Raw genomic sequence first — 27,694 nt, 5'->3', positions numbered from 1 at the left:
GTTATATTTGTGGCAAATTTGTTGTAAAGAAACAAAGGCAAAACATTAGAGAATTCGTCAAAAAAGCGTATTACGCGTATTGTGGAATAAAACTTTGGGAACAAGACAAATCATGGGCTCCGTACAAAGTTTGCATTGCTTGTGTCGAAGAGTTGAGACAATGGACTAAAGGTAAGAAAAAGTCTTTGCCTTTTATAATTCCAATGGTCTGGTGTGAGCTTAAAAACCATGGAGATGACTGCTGTTTTTGTTCATATAATATGCAAGGCTACAACACTCGAAATAAAAAGGAAATTTCTTATCCGAACCTTCAATCTGCTATAAGAACTGTTGCTCATGGACCTGATGTACCTGTACTTACTCTACTGGAGACTCTTGATACAGTTTCATCTGATTCTGAATCTGATGTCAATAGAAATAATGGTAGGGATTGTTTTCAACCTGAAATGTCTGGAAATGTTTCATCAAAACATCAGAGAAATGGAGAGGAAGTATCAGGGAAGGTGGAACATCAGCATGATGGCTGATTACCGCTGGTCATTGAAACGAGATGATCCAGACATAATACATAAAAGAAAGACCACAACACGTAGTTTAGAAACTAAAAAACAGATTTCACGCAAAAAAATCAGGATGAATGAAGATGCATATTTGACATCAATGTTCTCCCCTTTTCTTCAGTCTGTTTGTGTTTGTTACAAAACATAATAATAAAAAATGTTCATTGTGGTAAACGATATAATAATTTCATCTAAGTAATAGCTTTTTTTCTCTTCCCGATTTGTAAAAAATCCTTTCGTGATAAAAAAAAATTAATACTATTTTCGAAATTTTCATAGCTGAATTATGGAAAATCAGTTATTAAAACCAAAACAACATTTATGAAGTATTCGCAGGCCTGTGTTATTTCATCTATTCTGTTAACAGTGGTGTTGTTTTAATTTACTTGATTTGTTGGATAACCCACATTCTCATTGGCAACGATTGAACATACACACATCTAATTAGCTTCTGTCCAACATGCAAATAAATGTAACTCTCTCTAAACACGTTCAACCCTGTACGACAAATATACAATAAAATATAATGGAAGCGATAAGCTTAAAACTACAGAGTTTAACAATCGTACCCTGACGCTACGATGGTGAGCTTAAACTACAGAGTTAATAATTAATTCACATATATAATTATTCTAAACTTGTATCTTCCCCTTTTAAATATATAGTTATTCTATACTTGTAGCAAGATCTTCCCCCTTTCAAATATATAGTTATTATGTACTTGTTACAAGACTCTACCCCTCTCACACACGTACATATAAGGTTATTAAAATGTCAACAATTATATATTCAATTAATAATTTCTGACGCATTCGTTGTGATAATAAACATCTATCGTGTTAAAAAGATAAAGAAAAAATCGTTTGGGGTAAAGGATGATTTTTGTCGTCCGAGGAATATCATCCTTTTGTTAATGATTCACAGTTCTATCCCTTCTCTTTTGATAAAGCGTGCACTGAGCTGTCTTGTCGTTAACTTCCTACCCATCCACTCGCTCTATACCCTAAATAACTCGGTTAATTGGCTCTATACAATGTGTAATGCCCTTATCGACATATACTTTCAGATGCAATGCTGTCGATCAGAAGCATCACATAATTCCTTCCCCTTCTGATCCCGATTGACATAAAACCTTAAAAGCCATCTCAACATTCTTACTCTACATGTGTGATGTTTGATAGCCCGTGTTACTCAGCCTCCACTCTTTGGTTGAAACGCGTTCCCTGCCTTTGTACATCTATGACATCATCAGGGGAGTATTATCGTTCAGGGACCGTGCTCTAATTCACGATCAAGATTGAACCTACTAGGACACGGGGGTATTCTTGCTGGCACGTGAGTCACGGGCTAATTGTGGTTGCTGTTCTGATTTTTGATTGCTTCGAGATATATATTCATGGACTTAATTCAAATGATGTAACTATATATCAAATACACACACACACAGACACACCAATATGCATATATATATATATATATATATGTGATATGGGAACAAATGGTTGTTTAGTTCTCGAGCTGAGCTACACTGAAATATCACGTGACTTGTACCGCAAAAGGAAAAATGGTCAACAACTGCTACGTCACTGCACACTCGTTATTTACCGATCGGAGAAGATTAGATGATGACGTAATTTATTTTATGTATAAAAAAATCTGTAATTAAACGTACGTGTAGAGATAAAGCTATGCAAAAAACAACAGCAACAAGGAATGCATTATGTAAATAACTGGATATCCAAGGGACCAATACCGCCAATTTCCCCTACCAAAACTTGTGTAATACATTAATATGGATTTAATTAACATTCGTCATCTGACTAAAAAAATAATGGGCTGGAACGATTTGTCGTATATCAATGGATAACATATATTGTTGAACTAAGAAACCAGTCATCGCATAAAGTAATAACAGAAGACCCCCCCCCCAAAAAAAAAACTGTTTTATTATTAACATTTTTAAAGTGAAAGTTAACTGATAAGCATGAAAAATTATAAATATTGTGATATATAATATCCATAAAATGAAGACATTTTTATGATGAAATACACGACTAAATATGATAAGAAAATCAACCATGTGTGAGTTTCGTTGCGTTGCCACAAATGCTTTATACGTGTCTTAGCGAAAATTTAAGTACGGCACTGACTGATAAATTGTAAATGTATCCGTACTATTACTGATTGGTTGAAAAAGGAGGGAATACAAATATAGATCTATGAAGAAGCTCACGCGATTCCTGGCTTTACGATCGAAAGTTTGGTGGAAATTATTGCCTTATATGAGAAACATTGGGCTGGCGGATACTGGATGCACTTGGCCTAGTAACACACATTACGTCGTCCATGGTTTGATCACATACATATACAGTAACAGTGACAACTCCTTTTGATTTTATCCTATTTTGGACTTTAAGAAGTACAAATTGTTTCGTGACATTCAATAGTGTGTGAAACACGACAGGTGCATTTGAAATAGGAGATGTGTAATAGTATGAGGCGCAACTAGGAGTGCAAGAGTAAATTACTGAAATATCCATACAGTCTGGAAAAGGAGATGAAAGAAAATAAACCACAAGTTTTGCTATGTGGTCTACGATGTTTTCGAGCAGCACTGTCATCCGGCATTAAGACTGAATATAGGCCACGTGCTATTTTCTATTCTGTTGTACAGTGCCTTTACGTATTGTGGACGTATTTAACTTGCCCAAATTTATTCAAAGATGTATTACGTTCCAAGGCCTTCACCAATATAAATTTCAAATTATATAAACAATATCACATTATATCCTTGATATGGTTCTTCGTTTCTACCTATGCCTACGGTTTTTTTGATATTGTAGATATATGATATAAATGAATCTAACCTGTATGATGAAAATATTTAAAATTGTGACGCGCATGCGAACACAGATGTTTTGTTGCATACCTTTTGTGAGTTTTATTCCTACATCCCCCTCCGCAGAAAACTCAATGATTGATAGTTTAACGGTGCTTATATTAGGCCATGAATGTATCAATAACAATCTATAATAAAATAAATAATTAGATATCAGTCATAGCTGAAAAATGATTGATTAAAGAAGGCGCAACTTCATGCACACACGAACTCTGCTGATCAGATATCGTCTGACGCCTCTGGAAACCAAAGCGCATGCGCCTTTTTAAATAACAAAAACAAGTGAATATTAAAAAGTACTGGAAAATATTTTTCCTTTCCTGAGTTTAAGCGATGGCAGATCTCAATCTTTACAAAACGGATACCTTCCTCACGCCATAGAGATCACGAATCGTGATAATGAAAGACCTGGCGCCAACGTTAACGAAGAAAACAGAATTACTTAAGTCGACGAAAGATATTAAATTCAATCATCTATATATTTCCTATTTGTTTTTATCTTGACTTTCTTACCCAAGCGCTGGGAGTGTCCAATATTATTTATTATCCACTGGATATTTGAATAGTCTACATTACACCCAAACCTGCATTCTCTGGAAGGGTCATGCAATACCAATGTTATAATAAAACTACTTCACGCATAATTATGGGAATATCTAAACATCATTCAAGGAAATCCAAACAATGAAACAAATCAAAACCAAATTCGCATTTTTCGAAGGTGTCCAAACCGTTCTCTCTGTGAAGGTTTAATTAATTAATTATTCAACGAGCCAAATCCTATCCTGTAAGAAACTGTTCAGTCAATACTAGTTAAGAACCAAATACTGTCTTCTAGGGGGGATTCATTAATATATGTTTTGCTAAAAATCAACGAACTGCTTCAAGAGAGATTCTAAAGATTTTGTTGAAGAAAAATGAATACCTTCTAGTTAACTTCCAGATTTCCTTTTGTAATGGGCAATGTCTGCCATAACCCAAGGTATGTGGTAAGTAAGGAGCACGAAGAGATCCAGGAAAGTTCATAAACTTGCATTGTCTTCTTTGACCGAAATCTGGTCAATAATAAGAGATATAAATACCAAGTTTGTTGTAAGCGGGAACGAATAATACATTGAGATAGTGTTGAGGTAAATGTTGAAGGTAGTCACTAAGTTAATATAAAAATATAAATTCAACAACCAAACGGAACAGAGTATTTTTAGTGAAATGATTTACGACAAAACTTTGGAATCCGTTTGATTACCAAATAATGCCTTACTATTTGAAGCGAAGAACGTTCAAGCTGATTTAATAATAAAAAAAGCCTTTGGAGTCTGCTGCATTTTAATTGTGCACATGTGATTTCTGTAAACTTCGTAGTACCAGCTTTAGTTGATTTATATTTTCACCGATTCATTCGGCCCTGTTTACGACAAGGCATTAGATGTATTTCTGCACGTTATTTGCCCCTTGGCATATATGATAAAAGTTGCCCTTGACTATAAATCTTTATAGAACTATATAAAGAGAATGCAAACTTCGGTAGACCCTCCCATATTTTTTTGTATGTTATCAAAGTTACATTGATTAGTTATTTAAAAATGTGGTTCTCGTGATCGTACAGGGAGCAAATTGCTGTAAGACTCCCATGTGACCTGAATGGACCATTGTTTCATCTTATACTATCCTTAGGGGATGCTGTAATTACTCAGTACTTTTATGTATGAGAAAATCAGTGCAAACTTCAAGTAAAATGTCATGCATTAATTTCAACAAGCGAATAACCTCAAAGAAGTAAGGCTAAAGGTTGGGTAGGAAACCAGTTCAATTTAGTGAAAACAACAACTTCGTTGACTGATGTACAGGTGTGACAATCTCACGTTAAGAAAATTTCCAGTGTCACCGAGAAGAAATGTATGGAGATACATGTCTGTTTCTTCAACATTATCATCATTAAAAAAATAAACGTAACACACAAGTAAGCACGCACGTGCAATTTGATCACTTAAGGCTAGATGGTAAACATAAAAATTCTACCCAAGAAACAACAGCTGTAAAACTGTGGTATGTTTTCACAGCTTACGTTTGCTTGGGAAGAAAACAACAGACACCCCCATTCGGTGAGAAAGTTGTTGACTTGTTAATAATTTCATAGACAAGCTAGAAGTAGTAGTAGGACGGAAAAAAGAAGAAGCCAGGGCACTGTGTTCACAATAATTTTGACGTCTGCAGGTTTGTGTATGTGCTTAACCCAACTTCTGTCAAAGCTACATAATGTTATTACACTTAATTGTTTAACAAGGTGTTACCATGATAACTTTTCATGGAAAATTGTTTTCTATCAAGACCTATAAATTAAAGTGTCAGCTCCAATTAGCTTAAGAAGTAGAGAGAATAATTATAACTTAAAGACGGCTGGCTTGTTAGGACAGTTCCCAGTGGTCAGGTTTAAGCGAAAATGATCAAGAAACGACCTTGAAATAAAAAGAAGGAAAACTTAATGATAAACTATAAATATTGTTGAAAAAACAAAAACAAACGAATAATGAAGTGCTCTCCAAAAAATATTTCAAAAAATAATTTGGAAATGGTCTTGACGATCCCACTTCGAATGTTAGTGGGTAACATAAACAAGATGGAAAACGCCCTAGTAAAGTTTCAAAGATTCATAAAAATTAACGTAGATGTGTTTGTTACTCGGGATGGGACTGAAAATATCTTTATACAAGTGTCTATATCAAACTTTTGTCAGAAATATATAACGCTAAATGGACAGCACATTACATAACTAACGCCACAAGACAATAAAACTTAAGTTAAAACATTTGTTCTGTAATGGTTCAGTAATCTTAATATTTGATGAACAACAGAGATTTGGCAAGGTCATTTCTTACTCTCCCATCCGTAGTTTTCAAGTTAATTACAATAATCTAGTTATGTATTCACAAGGATTTATTTCCGTTACTGAACACAGCACAGGAAGCCAGACGACACGATACACTTCAGATGTAGACTAATACGTCTGTTGAGTTTCGGTTTCACAACATACTTAAAACGAACACTCTTGTAAATTCTTCAGTCTTATCGACTGTCGGACTCTCCTTTCAGCACACAAATAAAACTAATTTGCCTATTCAGCGCATGCCTGAACTGAAGAGCGTGCGTTTTTTGTGCAATAATAGTAGATGCAATTATTGCGACAAGTTTTACAGCCACTCAGTTACAAAGTTATTCATTTGACCCACACATGACACTTCACTGGGTAAGTAAGAGTGGAGGGATTGGAAAAAAATGTTCGTATATAGAAATAACACTTCAGACAATTCAAGGTGAAGGTCACGGTACATTCTTGTCTACCCTTTAACAGCTGTGGGAAGAAGATGACAGAAGGCACCAGCTATCTCATGTGCTACAAAAATCAGTCCCGGAATTTCTAACGTGTTCTGTTCAAGCAAATGACGATACTTTAGTTCAACTAGCATAAAATACTCGCGCTCTGCTTTAGGGTTCAAAGTCCCCCTCGTGATTCATACAGGCCCCAGTGTTCTGACCAAGCTCATACATTATTCCCAATTACTTCTTAAGCTACTCCAAGATGGAGGGGGAGTCCGTACCAGAATAATAATAAAAAAAAAAGAACTATGTTAGGATACCTGTCCGTGGTACCTGAATACATGTACTAATAAGCTTGGTATCGCTAGCTTGTAAATAGGCGTAGGAACACATTTTCAAACATAGCACCCCCGGGATCGCGAGGGGATCATTAACACAAATTCCAATGTTAGATTCAGGTTCAGCGACGCTGAGAATCCAATATTAGACCCTCATCGTGCCTGTGTGTCATTCCAGGGGCATTTTAGCCCTACTTGTTGGGGGGGGGGGGATACACCATATAGAGAAGGACACCCCTTCGAGACACCCCGAGTTCGACTGTCAAGTTTGGACTTGTTTTTTTCAGAACTGTGGAAGGAGTTAACTGGACATACAAAGCTACAAGCTGAATTAATCTATTTAAATATAATGGTACTGTCTGTTGTATGTACATGTAATTACTTCAAAGGATGTGGATGGATCTTCACTCAAATTGGTTTGGAAGTTCATTAGGTCCATGTGGGGGTATATACAAATTTTCAGTTTTACGTTTTGCGTTTTTTATGGGTGTTTTGGCATTTTTGCGTTTTTTACCACTACTTTGCCTCCTGTTGATGGATCTTCACCAAACTTGGCATGAAAGTTTGTTGGGTCCATGCGGAGAAACATGCAAACTTGCGGTTTTACATTTTGTGTTTTGCAGTTTTTATGGACGTTTTTGCGTTTTTTACGATCACAGGGAAGCAACTTTCATGTCCTAAGATAACCTTTCATTAATCATGAATTTATATAACATCCGTCCAGATGACGGGTACTCCAGTTATTATACAATACTTTTCTCAGTTTACATACACACACTTAGTCGTCCAAAACGTGTAAAATCTATAACGCTTTTATTATGTTATTACAACAGTTTGGATTATTTTCTTTTTTTTTACCTGAACAGTGTTTGAACTTATATCAGTTTCACAGATATGGCGAATATTTTAGAAACTGATTTTTAAAAATTGATTTCGAGGAGCCTAACTATAGGTTTTTTTTTTGTATCTCGAATTAAAATATTATCAGTTGGTAGTAAAAAAGGAAAAAAAAACTCTTGGTAGTGCCATCTATGGGGAAATTGAAGAAATAAACCGGTAATCTATACAAAGTCCGTCAGTTAGTTGCTTGTTACTGTTCGATGTGCTAAAATTGTTACTTCTTGAACACAGAGCTATTGAAATTGTAAGCTTGCCGTCTTACTATCCCATTTTTCTCGATCACGACTTTGGTGGCGCCATGTTAAAGAATCAAGGATCGTAAGTTAGTGGGGTCATGCCCTGTTCCCTGCAGAATATTCCCTCCCATAATACAATTATTTCGTCGGGGTCAAAGGAAAAGCGCCTTTCACACCTTAATGTGGACTTTTATATTTTAAACTCAAGATAACTTGTGGGTCAGACGTTTCACTGGCGTCATGCACAAGGCTTGTCAGGTCATGTAACTGCACTGCTCACATACTCGCCTATTGGTATTTGACCTCGATTTGTCGGGCACAATTCTAAATAAAATAAGTCTACTTCTATTGTTATTTCGTAGAAAACAACAACCACAATAAGAAAAAAAAGGAACGTGGTAATTTGATTCCACACAGTGCATAAAATAGCATTTGTTAAACAATGAACTCACCTTTGTTGGCCTAATTCAGATAGAACTCAACCTCTTTGTCATCACACACGCTTAAACATTTGTACGTATCTATGTGTGTTTGTGTATTTAATTTCACACATGTAGTGTATGTAGCATATGTAACATAAATGGGTGAATATGGATGTTGCACGACCGTGTCAATTGTATACTATTTATTATAGAGGATATCAGGTTGTTTGTACCAGTTTAAGGCGAAAACTTGTCATTCATTTTAACACGAGAGTTCTTCTAACCTTACATATAACATTCTTAGTTATCTAACTGATCAAATTACGTGAAGAAAAATGGCCCAAAATGCGGGGTAATGAATCACGCGTGTTTAGTGACTCACGAACACCAAATATGTAGCACGCACATAAATATAGCTAAAATGTGTCCTATTCTTTTGAGCTTATTTGTTTGCAAACTGTATAACGAACACGTGTTCTTTGTCATATAGACTGTCTTTTGTGTACGTTTTATACAGAACATAAGTCATGTCTAACGGAAACAGGGTATTGACTACGAAGATTTTCGTATTGTTTATGTTTTATATAGAGCATACATGGTTACACCACAGGGAAGTTTTAGCACCAGTCAAAGGTCTCCAATTATGGAGACCTGTCGCAGCACGACTGTCAGTGCGAAGGTGAGGTAGGCTGGAGCCGTCCTTAATTTCGAATCACTGACCTTAGGGAGGCAACCGGTCAGCAGCAACGCAATGTTATTTCTTATGTGTTATTTGTATTAAATGTAGGGATGGCTAATATCAATCCTTCAAAAACAATGCAAACAAGATAGTAGAGATGGTATTTGCATCATTACTACATAATAGCACAGGCACACAGTGTAGTAGAATGTTAACAGACAAAAATAGGATAAATTAAACTCAATTGTGATTGAATAGTTATATATATTGCTATATTTTAATTCTTGCCTGTGCTATTATATAGAGATGATGTAAATGCCATCCTTACTATCTTGTTTGGATTGTTTTTGAAGGATTGATATTAGCCATCTCTACATTGACTTTCTTTTTTGAAAAGTTTTTTCTTTAGTTTGCTTTTTGTTGTTTTTTAATACATATTTCAATAGACATAGGAAGGTTGTATTTATAACCAAGTTCTAAATACAATGAGGTTCAAACTGCAATATTTGTTGTTTATCTATTATTGGCTGGTAATTCCTGTTTCACCTTGTACTTAAGCTTTTGTAAGGTAATACTAAATTTCTGTAAGAAAATTAACTTCAAGGGGTAATGATAACATCGTTTACACTAGAATTATGATTTTTAAATTTAATTTCTACTAGTTATTAATAACACTTATAAAAGCGGATACTCCGTTTTAAACTATATCACCTCTGTGAAATTAGTCGACACCATTGTTTTGGTGTTTGAATTGTCATGTAATAAAACAGAAGCAGAAGAACAAGAAATTCAAACTTTTTGCTATGATATTTACAAACATTCCTAGAACTTGTGACTCAGTCATTACATAGATATTGTTATAAAAGGAAACACTGTATAGTATTGTAAAGTTCTGATGACCTATTGAGGAGATATTTAAAATATCATTTTGACGAACAATCTGAGCCATCCCTACACGCTTGATTTATTCAATTATATACTATTATTATATACACTCTTTTTATATCAAGTTCCCTATACAAAAAAGAAAATATTGCGCTTTTCATATAAAAAAGTGGTGATCGAGAGAGTTAATCTCTGCTCGACACTATGGCAATGGAGAAACAAATGCAAGCCAGCGTAGCCTAGCGTACCCGATATATAATTGCACAAACTAAGCTAATTATTCCAAGTTAATTATTGTATGCTCAAAATAACTCGAAATTAAGAAGAATATCGATATTTTAACTTCTTATCTTTTAAAGTTGATATATTTGGACAATGAAGTTATATATTTTGCTTAACAGTGATCAGGCTTAACGATGTTATTCCATTTTGCCGTCTTAACACTTAATACATTAGGCCTACTAATTTACTACCTTTGCGTATTCTGCTTATTACCTTTTATTATCTACGCGACACCATAACAACAGGATACTAAAAAAACGTAAGCCTAATTGAGTATTAATGATTTAGTACAAAATTGCATAATCTAAGTAAATTGATCCAATTTAACTATATTATTCTCAAAATAACTCGAAATCAATTAGAACGTTTGTAAAAAGAGATACAAATAATTTTATTTGGGTCTTAAATAAAAGCTCAACTTTCCATTGTCTTTAGTCTTTACTCTCCAGCGCCTTCCTCACTTATTCAAAGTTTGTTGTTTGTGTACGAAACATAACGAAAATAAGTATAAAAATACAAATACTTTGTCGTAAGACTATTGTTTTTGTTCGTATTATACTGAACATAAATATATTTTAAGTTTAATCCGTAAAAACAAATTATTCAGTCAAAATTACAATAACTTGTGTGTTGGAGTCTCCACCCTCCCAGAGGGTAACCGACACTGCAATCATTATAAGATATATACAAAAGTAACATAAAATATAATCATTTCTTATAAATAGAACCACTAACATTGATCTGCATATATAAATGTAAGAGAATCATTATTTTAACCCAACGGAATAATAATACAACTCAAGATCTTTAAAGAAACAAGTATACCTTTATAGATTAGAATAACTTGGTTAACCTGACTACCTTCCCGCTGTGAGAATTTTCCACTCTGGCAAGCTTCTACCTATTTAACATTTGGCGTGAAATGGTGGCTAAAACCCGAAACTTTGTTGCAGCAGTACTTCCCACAATGGCACCATTAAATTTGAACTGACTATCAGGAAATACTTTTTATTTCTACACTCAGTCTAGAATCAAGTGGCCAGTTGCTTTTGGGACACCCCGTAGTTTATTAGCGTTAATTTATATGTTATTATGTTACCCCATCCTTTTTTTTTTAACTAATATAATGCGCAGATGAAATTATTGGAATTTTGGTAAATTATCATTTTATCATTCCTTAAGTCAGTGATTCCCAAACTTTTGTCATCCACGCCCCTTTAATAAATATGCTTTCTTGCGCGCCCTCCTCTTTTTTTTTTAATGAGTGAAAGAGTAAGTTAAGTGACGAGATCTAATACACGAATACGCATCAAAATGCTATATGTGTTGTTGTAGTAATTACTTATTATTTATTAAAACGTTTAATTTTACATTATTGCACTGCCCCTCAGTGGCTTAGCGGTATGGCAGCGGACTTACAACGCTAGAATCCGGGTTTCGATACCCGTGGTGGCAGAAGCTCAGATAGCCCATTGTGTAGCTTTGTGCTTAATTACAAACAATTATTGCACTACCGAGTCTCCTAATCGCTCGCCCCCCCCCCTACCCAAGAGATCATTTGCGGCCTTCTGGGGAGGCGCGCCCCCACACTTTTGGAAATACTGCCTTAAGTTTTATTTCATGTTTGTTGTTTACTTTTATGCTTCAGATGATTCAGGTCACCGATCTCTTCTACTTTGAAATATAATACAAACACTATCCTGGTTTATTCGTTTCGCACACTTGTTTTCAACCAAGCGGGAACAGCCATAATGATGACTTCAAAGATTCGATGAACTTTAGTGAAAACTTATGTTTCTTGTACATATGAACTTTTAAGATGAAGTTCATCGTATTGATTTAAATCAGTGATTTATAGCGATTGTGAAAATAAGTTTGGAAAGTATTGACTACTAGTCTCTTTAAATATGAGAAAAGGGGCCAGTGGCGTAGGAAATTATTTTTGCTAGGTGGGGATGACTTTTATCAAACCTGAACTTGTCATATATTACTTACACATGAAGGGTATTGAGCAATTAGTGACACCATATATTATATGTGTTTGTTGTTGTTGTTTTTGGAAACTTTGTTGTAGTTTTGGTCCCTTATGTATTTGCTTTTATTTATTTACTTATTTTTATTAAAGCTACTAACGCTATCTGCCGCCGTCCCTAATTCTGAAGTACTGACCAGAAGAAAAGACTGCTAGTCAGCAGCACCCTACTACCCACCCACCATCCACGCTAAGAGATTGGATATCACTGTTAAAACACACCTCCACAGCTTAAAGTGCGGGAAATATTTTATGGTATCACACAGATTCAAACCCGGCTCTCCAGCTCCGAAATCCAGAACTCTACCAGGTCCCCATACGAATTCTTTTCCTTGAGGTTGTCGCTCACACTTGCTTTCTCCACCCAAATATAGGAGACTCGATCGCTTCCCCGGATCCTGCGCCACTGGAAGAGGCATTATTTTTTTCATAAATTAAGTATTTCTGTTTGGAAATAATATTTCAACAGAGCAAATAAATTAGTCGAATCTGGATAAGTCTGTCAGACAGATTTGAGAAATGAGCGTTAAAAGTGTTTAATGGTATTTTGATTAACTAGTTCAACATTTAAGCGAAGCTGGCGGCGCTAATGAATTATCCTGATTTAGAAAACTTTTGGTTTTCACCATTTTTTGCAGTGACTTTAATAATACGATTATGTGGGTCTTGGCATGCAGACCTAGTAACCGTCATAACTTAGCCAATAGAAAGCGCAGATTTTCACCATGATGTTAATGATAGCCAATAACAAGTCAAAATTTCCACCAGTATGTTAGTAGGAACGTTCGTTTGTTTGAAGTTAAGCACAAAGCTACACAATGGGCTGTCTGTGCTCTGCCCACCACGGGTATTGAAACCCGGTTTCGAGCGTTGCAAGTCCATAGACATCCCGCTGTGCCACTGGGGGGCTAGTAGGAACGTAATGCAGTGTCAGTCACTACCTGACAGGTCTATGTATTACTCCTTTATAAATATCTTTTTGATATAATAAAAAAAGGACAATAACATGAGTTGATACTTCAGAGGCCTAGGCCTGAACTAGCGAACAATCCATAAATCACGGCTTTACTAGGACTTACTGTATAACACAGTGCTTTATTTCTGAACAGGCCGAGTACTGGCGAAATTTCTGCGTATTATTTCTTACTGCAAAAACAAATAAATCTGAATATGTTTTACCGTCAAAACATAAATGGAACTTTAAACTTGATGATTTTGCTTCAACGTCAATAACTTTGTACGATATTGGATCAATTCCTGCCACGCTTGGACTGTAAACATACTTTGACAACAACAGTTAAAATCATATGTGGGTATTGTTATCACTGCAATCTTTACTTGTCTAACCGGTTGAATATTTTGATTTCATACAGATCCATTGTTTCAAGTGTCCTCGAAGGTTCGTGCTTGATTTATAATGGATTACCCTACAGGATACTGAACACATATCAACCCCGACACTACAGGCCCGAACACACACACAGAAACAAGAACACATTTACAATAATTATACCAGCTTCTCTGGCACATTTTATTTACTGATGACTGATAGAGGAGTTAACCCTAACACGTTGCATCTCTAACATCACGAAGAGTCCACTCGCTTGCACGCTGTTCCCATTACATCACGGCAAAACAAAATAAATATCATTTAGCCAGAATGCAGATATTTAAAATTAAAGGATGTAACAACAACCTCGATTAATACAAGAGCAAGAAACAGATATAAATAAATAAACGTGTCGGGTGGAAAGACTCTGTCACGTTATAACCTTACATTTTGATTTACATATATATAAGGTCCTACTTAGGTAAACCATTACCATTAAGTTACAGCATTGCCGAATGTCGACTGATTACCGTTATTTGATGAGTAAAACCACGCTAAATGTAACAACCTAACAAATAAATTTCAATAATCAGAAATTTTATCATGATTTATTTTTATATCGAAGCGCCTGGTGGCTTTGTTAGTTTTGAATTTCGCGCAAACCTACATGAGGGCTATCTGCACTAGCCGTCCGTAATTTAGCAGTGTAAGACTAGAGGGAAGGCAGCTAGTCATCACCACCCACCGCCAACTCTTGGGCTACTTTTTTACCAACGAATAGTGGGATTGATCGAAACATTATAACGCCTCCATGGATGAAAGGGCAAGCATGTTCGGTGTGACGAACCCGCGACCGTCACATTGTGAGTCGAGCGCCCTAATCACCAGGCCTGCCTGGTGGCGTTGAGGTATGTTAAAATGTTTTTATAATCAATCGTAAGAGAAAACAATAATAGAGTTAATATGTTAACATAATGCAGAGAAATATTTTAATTCTATCTAGAAAATAAGAATTTTTTTGTACTGATATTTAGAGTATTTTAATTAAAAGTTCATTGTAACTTCATTGCCGTATTAATGTAACTATCACGATTCTGTAACACACCCTTTGTAATCGTAAGCTAGTAGTTTAGGACATGGCTTTGCGTCTAAAAAAAATCTTCCGTTAATCGCAATCTTTTCACAGAAAAAACTGTAAATGTCAGACTACACAGAAAGGGATTAATGATATAGTTTTATCATAATCATCTTCTACTCGCGACGTAAGAGTTACTTGTTTGTAGTTAAGCACAAAGCTGCACAATGGGCTATCTGTGCCCTTCCCACCACAGGTATCGAAACCCGGTTTCTAGCGTTGTAAGTCCACAGACATACCGCTGTGCCACTGGAGGGCTCGCGACGTAAGGAAAGAAATACTTAATTTACCATATATTGTATGTACACATACACACACACACATTCCTTTCCACACGTAATGGCCTTTACAGGGTGTTCCATATGTGCACGTGCTTTCGATGCTATGATGTAATGGTATGGTATAAATTATAGATCACGTTCCTATCTAGGTCTTGTCGTGTAATAGTTACAAGGTGTTTTTCAGATACACGCAAGATGACCATACAGAATTCCCACTGCTTCCTCACTAAAAGGCACAAAGACAATTACTTCTCTAATACTTTAGCAATAAGTAAATTCGGTGAAACAAAAATATACTGTTACAATTGATACACTATTCTAGTCTTTCCTGTTTTTTTTGTTTTTTTTAATTGACTTCATAATTTAACTGCGTATTTTAATTCCTCTTTACAAAATGTTGAAACTTTACAAATATTTGTACCTAATATTTTACCCTGTTTAATACAGTTTGCTGATGTTGGAATACGAAACGTTCAAGAATTAAATGTTTGTTACGGTACAAACACGTGCCAAATGTTTGTTCTATTGTTCATCACCAAACCATTTCTCTTTGTAAAGTGCTTCTTTATTCGAGAACTACCTCGTCTAAATGTGTGCTTTTGCCGCCTACTTAGTCACTTTTCAGTTACCAGTCGTTTATTCTCTCTTTATGTCGCTTTGGTTTTAGGAAATCAAAGTGAAAGAAATGTCCAGTACTTGTATTACTGAGATTAAGAAGGACGAATATTTAATACGAACGCTCCTCCTGATCAACTAGCTATTTTAATAGTACACACATGGAGAAACTTAATTTCAAAGTCACTCTCATTTCCGCTACACGAGAGGCATGCCGCGCACGTGCTGTCTATCCTATTTTTTCCATATCCCAATCCCTTTCATTTTCTATCGTACATACCTACACGTTCCTTTCTTGAATATGCCAGATTTGTGGAATGTTTCCTTGAACCCCAGAGACCGCTATTTATGCAGTCTTTACTGTTTTTTAAGTAATTTTAAAGTTAATAAGAATAATAAGAAAAATGTTTAAAACTCGTTATTGCACGAAACGTGAACAGCGTTTTTAAATTAAATAATATGGTAAAAGTACACCATACTCACCTAGGGTAGGATGGTAATATGCAAAAATAAGATTTCATCGCAATGATAACAAAACATGTAGTTTCATATCAAGCTTTCAGATCATCAATGATATTTCAGATAGTAGTACAGTCAATTTCAATCGTCACAGTTTGTTGTGGGATGTTTAAATTGTTTTAAAGTCCACCCATCTGTGCATTTAATAAAACACAAAGTTTTATTTCAAATTTTCAAGTTTAATACTATTTCTTTGTGAGTAATTTTGCTTTGTAAACCACAAATCTTTAAACATAGGCTACTTTTTTTTGAGTTTTGAAAGTCTTGGTATGAAAAGATTACATAAACTCAAAGTCGAACTATTTGTTCTGATGCTCTGATTGGTTGTTATAAAATGCAACTCTAAAGTTTGTGTTTTGTATGGCTCACGGTACTCTGCGTTAGCCTAACATATAAATTAAAAATAAAAATATCCTAGGAATTGCACGATATGTTAATAATATAAAACGTATCGGTCATATGGCGATGGAAGTGCACACCACTTCTATATCTAATATAAATGTGTATTTCGTATGTTGGACATTTATAGTACATATAGACTTTTTAATAATCATAGGCTGAAAAAGAAAGAACTACCAGAACACATATAACCAGCCAATCATAAATGTATCTTATTGACAGGTAAAAGGAGAAAAACAAATTCTCATAGTTATGCAAACTATATTTAATGCGCAAAGCTGCACAATGAGTGCTGTACCTACCGCAAGGATCTATTTCCGAATTTTAGCGTTATAATCCTTAACGTTTACCGCTAAGCCACCGTGGGACGTCCATTAATACTGTCAAGCACGTTGGCTTCAAAAATCCTTTTTCAGTCACTCTTCTTTGATAAGTATTGTTAATATTGTGAAAACAAAAGCTGGTTAAAGCTGGAAATCTGTTAAACAGTTCATTTTCAGACACAATACATATACTGTTAGACAAAATGGGAATGAAATCAAATGGTCTTCTCATACAGCTTTAAAATTTCGTCGGTGTTAATCCCATCACACCGTGTTATGTAGGGTTAGAAAAGCACGTGTTAATAGTGCCCAACCAATTAAATTCCTTTTATGAGGAAAGATGAAATGATGAGGATGAAATTGGGACAAAGCATTTGACACTATCATTACCCGAAACCCTTGTCCTACACCTAGCATAGTTCTGATATCCATACCAGTGGCGCTCCGTCAGGGTTTGACACCACCACCAGAAACCCTTGTCCTACCCTAGCATGGTACTGACATCCATACCCGTGGCGCTCCGTCAGGGTTTGACACCACCACCAGAAACCCTTGTCCTATCCTAGCATGGTACTGACATCCAAACCAGTGGTGCTCCGTCAGGGTTTGACACCACCACCAGAAACCCTTGTCCTACCCTAGCATGGTACTGACATCCATACCAGTGGCGCTCCGTCAGGGTTTGACACCACCACCTGAAACCCTTGTCTTACACACCTAGCATGGTACTGACATCCAAACCAGTGGAAAAATATGTCGTTCTAAAAAATCATTCGCGGATTTATTTCTTGCAGTTGAAGTCCAGCGTTTGATTTACTGTGTTTTAGTAGAACTAACAACATCAATGTTAATTACCTAGACAAACAAATGACGATATATATGTAGTTCTGATAAGCAAATATGATGTAATTTCTTATCAAACTATGCAATTTCTGGGTCATATCACACGAACTTCTAATACACATAACCTTATACTATATTTCATATGCTTAGACCAATTAATTTATGAAATCTGATCTCGTACATGCAATCATCTGAGGAAAAATATCATCTTGCACGACGGTCCAATGAAGGACTAATAAAACAAATTACACATCTCCTTGTATTTTAAGCTATGTTCAGCACAACTCTCTGCTTCTTTAAATATACCTTTTATCATCGTTTTGTTATCATTTGGATCTAAAGAGTAGGATGCCGTCATCACTGTAATAGTGGGGAGGAGATGAGGAAGGTTGAGTTTTGACAAGAACGGCTTCGTACGTACTGGAGTTGAATTAGACTTTGTATATCTATCAACTGTTCCAAGTATATAAAGTCTCTCTAGTACCTGTTTGTTTACAGGATGGTAATATCAAGGTCATTTTTTTGTATCTATTTCAATATATAAAGTTCACGAAGTTAATCAACTTCCACATGCCTCTGCCTTGTTTGGAATAATAATGATGGAATGCAAGAAACGTGTTGCCATTTGAGGCCTTTTTTTCGTGTATCAAGGTGTTGGATAGTTTTTATCTGGACTTCGAGGCTGCCTGAGAACCTCAAGGCCAGCGTGGGACGCGTGTCTTTAATCGCCAAGGCTCAGCTGGAGTTACTTAATGAAGCAAATTCTTGTTCCAAACATATTTACAGAGTTTCGGTAACTACTGGACACCGCGAAATGCACCAAGATCAACGCAATTAAACCTTCTGAAAAAAAAATCGACTACTCCAGTCAGTTTAGCCAGTACAGTTGTTTGGAATTTAGTAATATCTTTATACTGAAACTAGTGTTTTTATTTTGGTTCAGAGTATCAGTCTCCTTTCGTCATTTGTATTAATTAATTTGTTAAACAAGAAATCATGACTATGTACTAATGACTGTTCTTTCCTCTTAGGATTAAGAAAGCTTTGGCCCGGCATGGCCGGGTGGTTGGGGCGCTCGACTCGCAATCTGCGGGTCGCGGGTTCGAATCCCCGTCCCACCAAACATGCTGACCCCTGTCAACCGTGGGGGGCGTTATAATGTTACGCTCAATCCCACTATTCGTTGGTAAAAGAGTAACCCAAGAGTTGGAGGTGGGTGGTGATGACTAGCTGCCTTCCCTCTAGTCATACACTGCTAAATTGGGGACGGCTAGCGCAGATAGCCCTAGTGTGGCTTTGCGCGAAATCCATAAAAACAAGAACGTTTTTGTACTTCACTATTATACAAGATTCCAATTCCACGTTAAATTTTCTTAAATCATTAGACCATTTACTGATTAAAAAACAAGAAGAAAATACAGAAAATTATTAATTTATCTTGTTCCATCATAATGAAATATTGACAATACGAAACACCTAATGGCGGTCACACTATTTTTTATTGTTTCATAATTGTAAATCGTAATTAAACAAATTAACTGTAGATTATCAGCTTCACGTGATTCAGTTTTGGTTTCCTCAAAGGAACTGACGAATCGAGGAGAATAAAGATTGAAATTAATTCATAACTTTTTGGAAAACAAAAATGTCTTACAATCAACTCAGTCATGAATTATCTTATGCAAGAAAAACTTGTGAAATTGTTTTGCTTCATTACCACAGGAATTATCTCTACGAATTATGAGAAAAATATGTTTTTATAAGGTGTAGCTAATAACAAAAAAAAATTATCTAGAGCATATTGAGGACACAACTGAACAAGATAAAAATATAATTCATGGTATTTTTAGGTGATACTAGTGTCAAGTGTAAACTTTAGCAGTGTGAGTGGCAGCATGTAGTTCAAGTAATATTTTGTTTGTGTTAGAATTTCGCGCAAAGCTACACGAGGGCTATCTGCGCTAGCCGTCCCTAATTTAGCAGTGTAAGACTAGAGGGAAGGCAGCTAGTCATCACCACCCACCGCCAACTCTTGGGCTACTCTTTTACCAACGTATAGTGGGATTGACCGTCACATTATAACGCCCCCACGGCTGAAAGGGCGAGCATGTTTGGTGTGACAGGGATTCGAACCCGCGACCCTCAGATTGCGAGTCGAGTGTCTTAACCACCTGGCCATGCCGGGCCTCAAGTAATAGAATACTCAAATACAAAGTACAAGTTTGTGTGTTACAGCTATCGCACAACCACCGGAAACAGGTAGTTATGCCTTGAAAAAAAATCCTTATCCATGGATATCGCAAGACGGTAAAGCATTCAGACTTTTGTGTTTTTATTTTTCTAACAGAAGGGGTGATATAGGCTTCTATAGTTGTACGATTTTTCAAAATATCTCGAACTGGAAATGGACCTCTTCACGACCTTTTGCTACACTTAAAAAATGTAAAATAGTATTATTTTTAAACCAAACGTTTGCAAATAACTAAGAATTAAGTCATTTTAATAGAGGGTCCCGTATATAATTTTTTTTTTGGTTTTTCAGAGTTTCAAAGAAAAATTTTCAGTCATGTTGACCAGCAGATGGCGCTGTAGAACGTGGCTGGCGTACGGAGTGATGATGATTCTTGCTTTCTTACCACATAATGAAGGATGCGTGTGTTTGTCATCCCATCCACAAGAACACTATTGCTCTGCGCATTTTGGTGAGTTATAGCATTAGAAAATATATTTCAGAAACATGAACAGTTCACAGTAATTTAGCAAGTAGTAATAACGCAAGCTCAACTTTTCAACACAAGTTTCGAGGCAGTATTAAGATAGACTGTACTATTTTATTTACCAAGAAATAATTTTATTTGGTAAGAAGTACCAAGGAAAGTTGTAGTTCTTATCCACTTCCTCCAAGCTGTACTGATCGATGAAGCTTATTTTGTGTGACTGCTAATCACCCCTCCCCATCCTCCAAGCTGTACTGATCGATGAAGCTTATTTTGTGTGACTGATGATCAATGAAACCCACAAGAAAGAGTGCCCTGTTTTACTGCCTAACTGAGAAACATCAGTTTTCTTAGTATATAACAGTTAGTATCATTGTACTACACCTTTGAGGGGTGATTAGCAGTCACACAAAATAAGCTTCATTCAACAGTATAGTTTGGAGGGTGGAGGCTGCCCAGTTTCAGAAAAATTCTAACATTATAGCACGATGTTCCACTGTTTAAGTAATCTTTAATATAGGACATTTTTATAAATATTGAAAATAAAACAAGCTTTTAGTGCTCTACCTGTTATTAAGTGGTAGGAATATGACGTAAGTAACGCAATGTTACTTTTTTAGTTGACTCGTTGCTCAGCCTACAGTAAAACTGACATACATATTCCTCCCTTTTCTGATAACTACATTGTTCGTTCTTCATGGTATAGTTTGAAATTCTTTCTGATCGATTGTTTATTAATTTCCAGCTGAATAAAAATTGTATAAAAGTAAATAATAAGAATACTCCAAGTATCGCAAAATATATTTGCCTGAAGCCCAATAAATATTTTTTTACAACACCGAAACATACTTTGATTAAACTAAACCTTACAAATAACAGTTGGACTTTTGTTTATGAGTTAAAAACATAATTTGATTAGGCCTTGCAGTTTGCCTGCTTTTTTTCATGTTTTACAACAAACAAAAATCTGTTTCTACATAAAACATTTTGATCGAGATTCTATCAGTTGTTAAAGTTGAGGATTTGATGCCCAAGTCCGGAAACAGGTTACTTTAAATCACTGAAGCGTAAGATTGGCCTACACGTGAGAAGATTGGATTCTGACAAAAACGTGTAAAATAAATGAATGTATTAGTCTTGGATTGTACAGGAAATTAACAAAACTAATACCACGTACAAATGTGTTGAATTGTGAATATTTTGTATTCAAATAATAATTGCAGAAAACTAATACCACATACAAATGTGTTGAATTGTGAATATTTTGTATACAAATAATAATTGCAGAAAAGACAAAGTTACTGAAACAGAGCACAGAATGAGCGAGACGTTTACTACACTATTTAAAATGGACTGTGGGTATAATTTACGTAACTACCCGTATGTGCTTGCGAAAAGTATTTCTGCAAATTCATTTGCGTGCTTTTCTTACGCACACAATGCACGTTTCAATTTGTCTAGTAGAACAAGTTTTGCTACAAACATCACTTGTTAAAGTCTGTCTGGATCCCGAAGTTGGATGTAACCATAGTAACCAGTACGTTTTCAGCCAACTACGATTACGTGCTCAACATCAGTGGATAAAAAATAGAATGTAAACAAAGGTAAACTGGTGCCGTAAAGAAGAATTTAGACATGAGTTATGTAGAGTTAAAATTCTTAATTTTTTTAATGACATTTGATTAAATACACCAAAATGAAGATGTTACGGAACTACCAGAAACCTTTAATTTAAAGACACAGCCAGGCAAGATCTCGGCATTACGTCATCTGAAGTAAACAACAATCATAGCGAGTCTGCAGCAGTCCCCCAGTGGGACAGCGGTAACTTTATGGGCGTATAACGCTAAGATCCGGGATTCGAGTCCCTGCGATGTACACAGCAGATAGCCCAATGTGGCTTTGTTCTAAAACAATCCAACCGCAGTACATTTTGCTTTTGGTCTACAATATATAGTATCAATAAAGAAGATCAACTATAGAATTACAAAATGAAATTCTGAGGAAAAAAAAAACTTGTTGAACTGCCACGCCCATAAACGACGTTCAGTCTGAGAGGCAGGTATTCACTTGACAAAAGAACAAGCTGAAGGTTTCCCACCTAGATCGGCCTTAGAAAACATTGTGTGGAACCCACCTATTTTTTCGTTGAAGGATACATTTTCGTAAGGATTCAAAAATCAAATTTATGGAAATTACCAAACAATATTGAAGCCTAAAGTTAAGGTAATCTTTTTTCTTTTAAGAATACACTAGTTTAATGCATCATTAGATTGGTAGATGTGTGCCATTTTTTTTGTTTTAAAGTTAAGACTTAATGTCATTTCAGGCCCTATTTTTAAACTACAGAAAACCTACTCTGTTTATAACTCCCGGAAGTGTAAGCGGATTTGATGCAGAAATAATCTCGCTAAGTAATCGACAACCTTGTTTTGAGAGACTGGGAGGGAAGGAAAACTGTAGAATTTAGTTTCTTATCTATAATCAACTAAAAATAACGTCTTCTGTTGTAAAATATTCGATATATTTAGCTGCTTGTGAATACAACGAGCAATATCTTTTTGTTAGATCGGTTGTTTCCATCAGTTGTACATAGAGGGCGCCCTTACATTCCTGCTGGTTTTTTAACCGCTCGTTAATCCATGTCAACTTTATCAGTGTTTTCTGAAATAAGATTTTTTTTTTTATTTACAGTAGTTGAGTTATAAGGGAAGCGTGATTGCACGATATCTGTGTGTGTGTGCATCACAGGAGTTCATCAAGTTTCAAACGATCGCACTATGTGGAACTGTGTTTCGAAAACATGAACACTCACTCGAAATAGATTCAACATATGAATATGTCAGTATCGTAAATCAACAAGGAAAGATAAAAACAAAACAATAACTCTTACACTAATGCTAATTCTTAACTGAATTTGTATTGTAAAATTAGTTTTTTTTTCTTTTAATAAACCAACAGTGCTAAATACAGATAAAACTGGTATCACTAATAAACAAAAACGCACATAAAAATAATAAGATATCCTAATGAGGTTGTCATAATACATTTCCATGCATGTGTGTTTATTTTGCAGCTTAGTGTTTTATAACAGGTATAAGAATTCAGCTACGTTTATATACGTTTTTCTCATTAGTTTGGTTGTATTGAAAAAGGTGTATAAACTTATTCTCATCTAAAGTAATCAAACACCAGCAAGAGCCTGGTAGTTAGGGCGCTCGACTCGCAGCCTGAGGGTCGCGGGTTCGAATCCCTTTCAGCCGTCAACCCCACTGTTCGTTGGTAAAAGAGTAGCCCAAGAATTGGCGTAGGGTGGTGTTGACTATCTGCCTGTTCTCTAGTCTATCCCTGTTAAATTAGGGACAGCTAGCGCAGATAACCCTCGTGTAGTTTTGCGCGAAATTCCAAACAACCCAAATCTCTAAGCAATTTTCGCAGACTTGTCCACTTATTTTATATAATTATATTTTTAACTGGCTTATCAGTTAATCTCAATAGGTTTACACTATAATCAGAGATCAGTTACTCTCAATAGATTTACATTATAATCAGAGATCAGTTAATCTCAATAGGTTTACACTATAATCAGAGATCAGTTACTCTCAATAGGTTTACACTATAATCAGAGATCAGTTACTCTCAATAGATTTACATTATAATCAGAGATCAGTTAATCTCAATAGATTTACATTATAATCAGAGATCAGTTAATCTCAATAGTTTTACATTATAATCAGAGATCAGTTAATCTCAATAGTTTTACACTATAATCAGAGATCAGTTAATCTCAATAGATTTACACTATAATCAGAGATCAGTTAATCTCAATAGTTTTACACTATAATCAGAGATCAGTTAATCTCAATAGATTTACATTATAATCAGAGATCAGTTAATCTCAATAGTTTTACACTATAATCAGAGATCAGTTAATCTCAATAGATTTACATTATAATCAGAGATTGTTGTAGGGAAAATAAAACAAAAACAACCAAACACCAGGTGGCTACATTAGCCTTGAAAACTTGTAAACACATTTTCTCCGCAATTTCTGATTTACTCACTTTTGAAAAAATATATATAATAGTTGAAACTGGATTATGAACTGTGTTTAAAAGATTTACTCCATAATAAAAGATTATCAGTTGTGTTTAATAGGTTTACTCCATAATAAAAGATTATCAGTTGTGTTTAATAGGTTTACTCCATAATGAAAGATTATCAGTTGTGTTTAATGGGTTTACTCCATAATCAAAGATTATCAGTTGTTTTTAATAGGTTTACTCCATAATGAAAGATTATTAGTTGTGTTTAATAAGTTTATTCCATAATCAAAGATTATTAGTTGTGTTTAATAAGTTTATTCCATAATCAAAGATTATCAGTAAGTATGCAGAAGTACGTAGGCGATGGTTAACGATTGTGGTTAACGTCCTCATTCATTTCTAGATTCTAAGAAGAAGTAGGCACGAAGGTATGTGAAGTGGGTTGGGTGATTTAATATTTTCACAGCGATCCGATGTAACAGGGAAAGGAGAAGAGAGGGACTACTTCAAGGGCAACGACAACCAGGCTTGTCTCCTCCAAGTTACCACTTAAAAGTCATACAAACTCCTTGCTTTAAGTGGGGATAAGAACCACCGTGGCTACAAATTTAAAGTAATTATCTGGACTGATTAATGCTAAACTGTTTACAAGCGCTCTGGAAACTATATACACTTCTTCAAGGTTTTACCCAGGGTTACTTGGGATTGAAATTAAAATTCCTTCACAATATTAACGCACATATTTATTCACGTACAATATTATGCTAATTTTAGGCAAAAATAAACATTATTATAAAGTTGGTTTTAGTTTTTATAAAATAAATAATCAAAAGCATTTTGTTTTCAAATACACGCGAGTTGTTTTCGAAAAAACAGTCATCTCATCTTACTGGTAAACTAAAATATATTACAGAAATTGGTAACAGGAAAATTAGGCCTATAGTTATGAATTTTCACTGTTTTAAGAGTGTCACTAAAATATGTTAGAATAACAAGTTAGTGGGTGGGTGGGTGGTCGGAGATGTCACTAAAGGGTTCCGTGGGTTGATAGGTGGGCAATTCACACCAGCAGATGGCTATAGTTTGTCGCCTAGAAACAGTTGAAATAGCACTCGTCTATTTCAAAGTTTACGTTTTTGTGATCTTGAGAAGAAAAATAACATACCAACGTTCAACTTATTTATGTTGGTGCACACACACACACATATATATATATATGCGCGTAACTTGATGGGTTGGTGAGCATGTGTTTCAACAGTAAATGGTAAAATTATTTAACAACAGTTTACTATTCTACTAATGCATCCTTGGTAGGCCTAGCATAGCCTAAAACCTGCGTTCCCGGAATATGATTCCGAGGATGCATGACTCTCGACCCGTTATATCAAGAACACGCTTCACACTTTGGGTTATAGCTGCGCTCGAGGAGCGACAGTAATTTCACTACTCAATCAGGGATGAGTAGTGCAACAGTTGACGGTGATCACTGTTGACTAGTCAGTCGCCTTTCAGGACGGTCATGCGCAGATGGCTCTTTTGTAGCTTTGCACGAAATAATGAAAGGAACAATTTCATGGAGTCGATTTCCTTAGCTTGATTTTTTTTTCTTTTTACGGAATTGGCTTCATTAATGTGCGTGCTACGTTATTTTGGGTTTGATCTACATTATTTAGCTTGCTATGATCAGAAACTTTCTGCCGATACGACTACTGACGTCTAAACACATTCTACCTTCGTGACACACTTACAGTTGTTATACTGTCTGATTACTGCAAGAATTATTATTATTTTTTCATCGTTGTTGTTTGTAATTAAGCACAAAGCTACACAAGGGGCTATCTGTGGTCTGCTTACCACGAGTATCGAAACCCGGTTTCTAGCGTTGTAAGTCCACAGACATATCTGTTGTGTCACTGGGGGACTTTTTTTACATCGAACTCTGCATGACCTTTTTCTAATAGTAGCCACAAATAAGGTTTTTATAATTGCGAAGCTAAACTACTACAGGCCTTGTCTCGACGTTAATTTAAAGTTAAGGAAGTTGTTGTTTTTCACTTAGTCAGTCATCTCGTTTTCAAAAAACGACAAAATTTCAACGAATATTTTTCCGTTTAGCAATGACTACGAACAGCCACAAATGTGGTCTTGTTACAGCACACAGATACAAGCAGATTTACAATGGCTCCAAACATACGAAGACTAGCAAAGGTACCCGGAAATGTCGAACTCAAAAAGCAACGCTATAAATGAGAGCGTGGGCCATTGTATTGGGCTATAGCACACGAACGTATCGTTCGATGCAAAAGTACCCGTGCTACGCACAGCATTGAACACCATTTTTATTTGACTTTGGATTTACGAAGTTTGATGCCAACCTCTTCGATCGGTTGTGCCCAGTGTATAAATTGGTCTGATAAAGGTGCCGGAATGCACGAGGGATGGGAATAGTTCAGTGTTTGACGTGAGGGGAACATACTCGCGCTATAGTTGCAGAGACAATAAACCGAAACGTAATTTTGTAAGAAACTAAAGAGTAGTAAGTAAAGTGTTTTGCTGCAGTATAACTTTTTCTTCTTCTTGCTGGTATGTCATGACGTCATTTGTTTTCTTACCCGTATGCAGCCCCACTTTAACCACTGATTCAGCCCCCATTCGAGGTATCAAAGCAGTATAATTGAAATATTGTCAAACTGAACGGTTCACTCGATTGCTTATCCATTTTAAACACGATCTTGGGAGAGGTTCACCTGAGATCCTTTATCAATTTTTTTATCGAAATTGGTTCAGCCAGTTCCTCTCAACAAGGCCCGGCATGGCTAGGTGGTTAGGGCGCTCGACTCGCAATTTGAGAGTCACGGGTTCGAATCCCCGTCCCACCAAACATGCTCGCCCTTTCAGCCGTGGGAGCGTTATAATGTTACGGTCAATCCCACTGTTC

At 35.7% G+C, this 27,694-nt stretch overlaps 1 protein-coding gene and 1 long non-coding RNA gene across 2 annotated transcripts in view; both read left to right on the top strand.

The window, feature by feature from the left end:
• The window catches only part of LOC111086926, a 25,623-nt gene extending 4,994 nt beyond the window's left edge, over window positions 1-20,629 (top strand). Inside the window, exon 2 of the long non-coding RNA XR_002611638.1 lies at window positions 20,536-20,629. This is a non-coding gene — a long non-coding RNA (uncharacterized LOC111086926). The remainder of the gene's footprint in view (window positions 1-20,535) is intronic.
• A 6,244-nt stretch (window positions 20,630-26,873) lies between these two features.
• LOC106464085 (metalloproteinase inhibitor 3-like) overlaps window positions 26,874-27,694 on the top strand; it is a 4,274-nt gene continuing 3,453 nt past the window's right edge. Inside the window, exon 1 of the mRNA XM_013924196.2 lies at window positions 26,874-26,964. Within this exon, the coding sequence (XP_013779650.1) occupies window positions 26,874-26,964 (91 nt within the window). The remainder of the gene's footprint in view (window positions 26,965-27,694) is intronic.

Source organism: Limulus polyphemus, unplaced genomic scaffold, assembly GCF_000517525.1.
Source record: "Limulus polyphemus unplaced genomic scaffold, Limulus_polyphemus-2.1.2 Scaffold1558, whole genome shotgun sequence".
NCBI lineage: Eukaryota > Metazoa > Arthropoda > Merostomata > Xiphosura > Limulidae > Limulus > Limulus polyphemus.
Note: the sequence above shows the minus strand (reverse complement) of the source record. Positions and strands in the feature narration are given on the sequence as shown.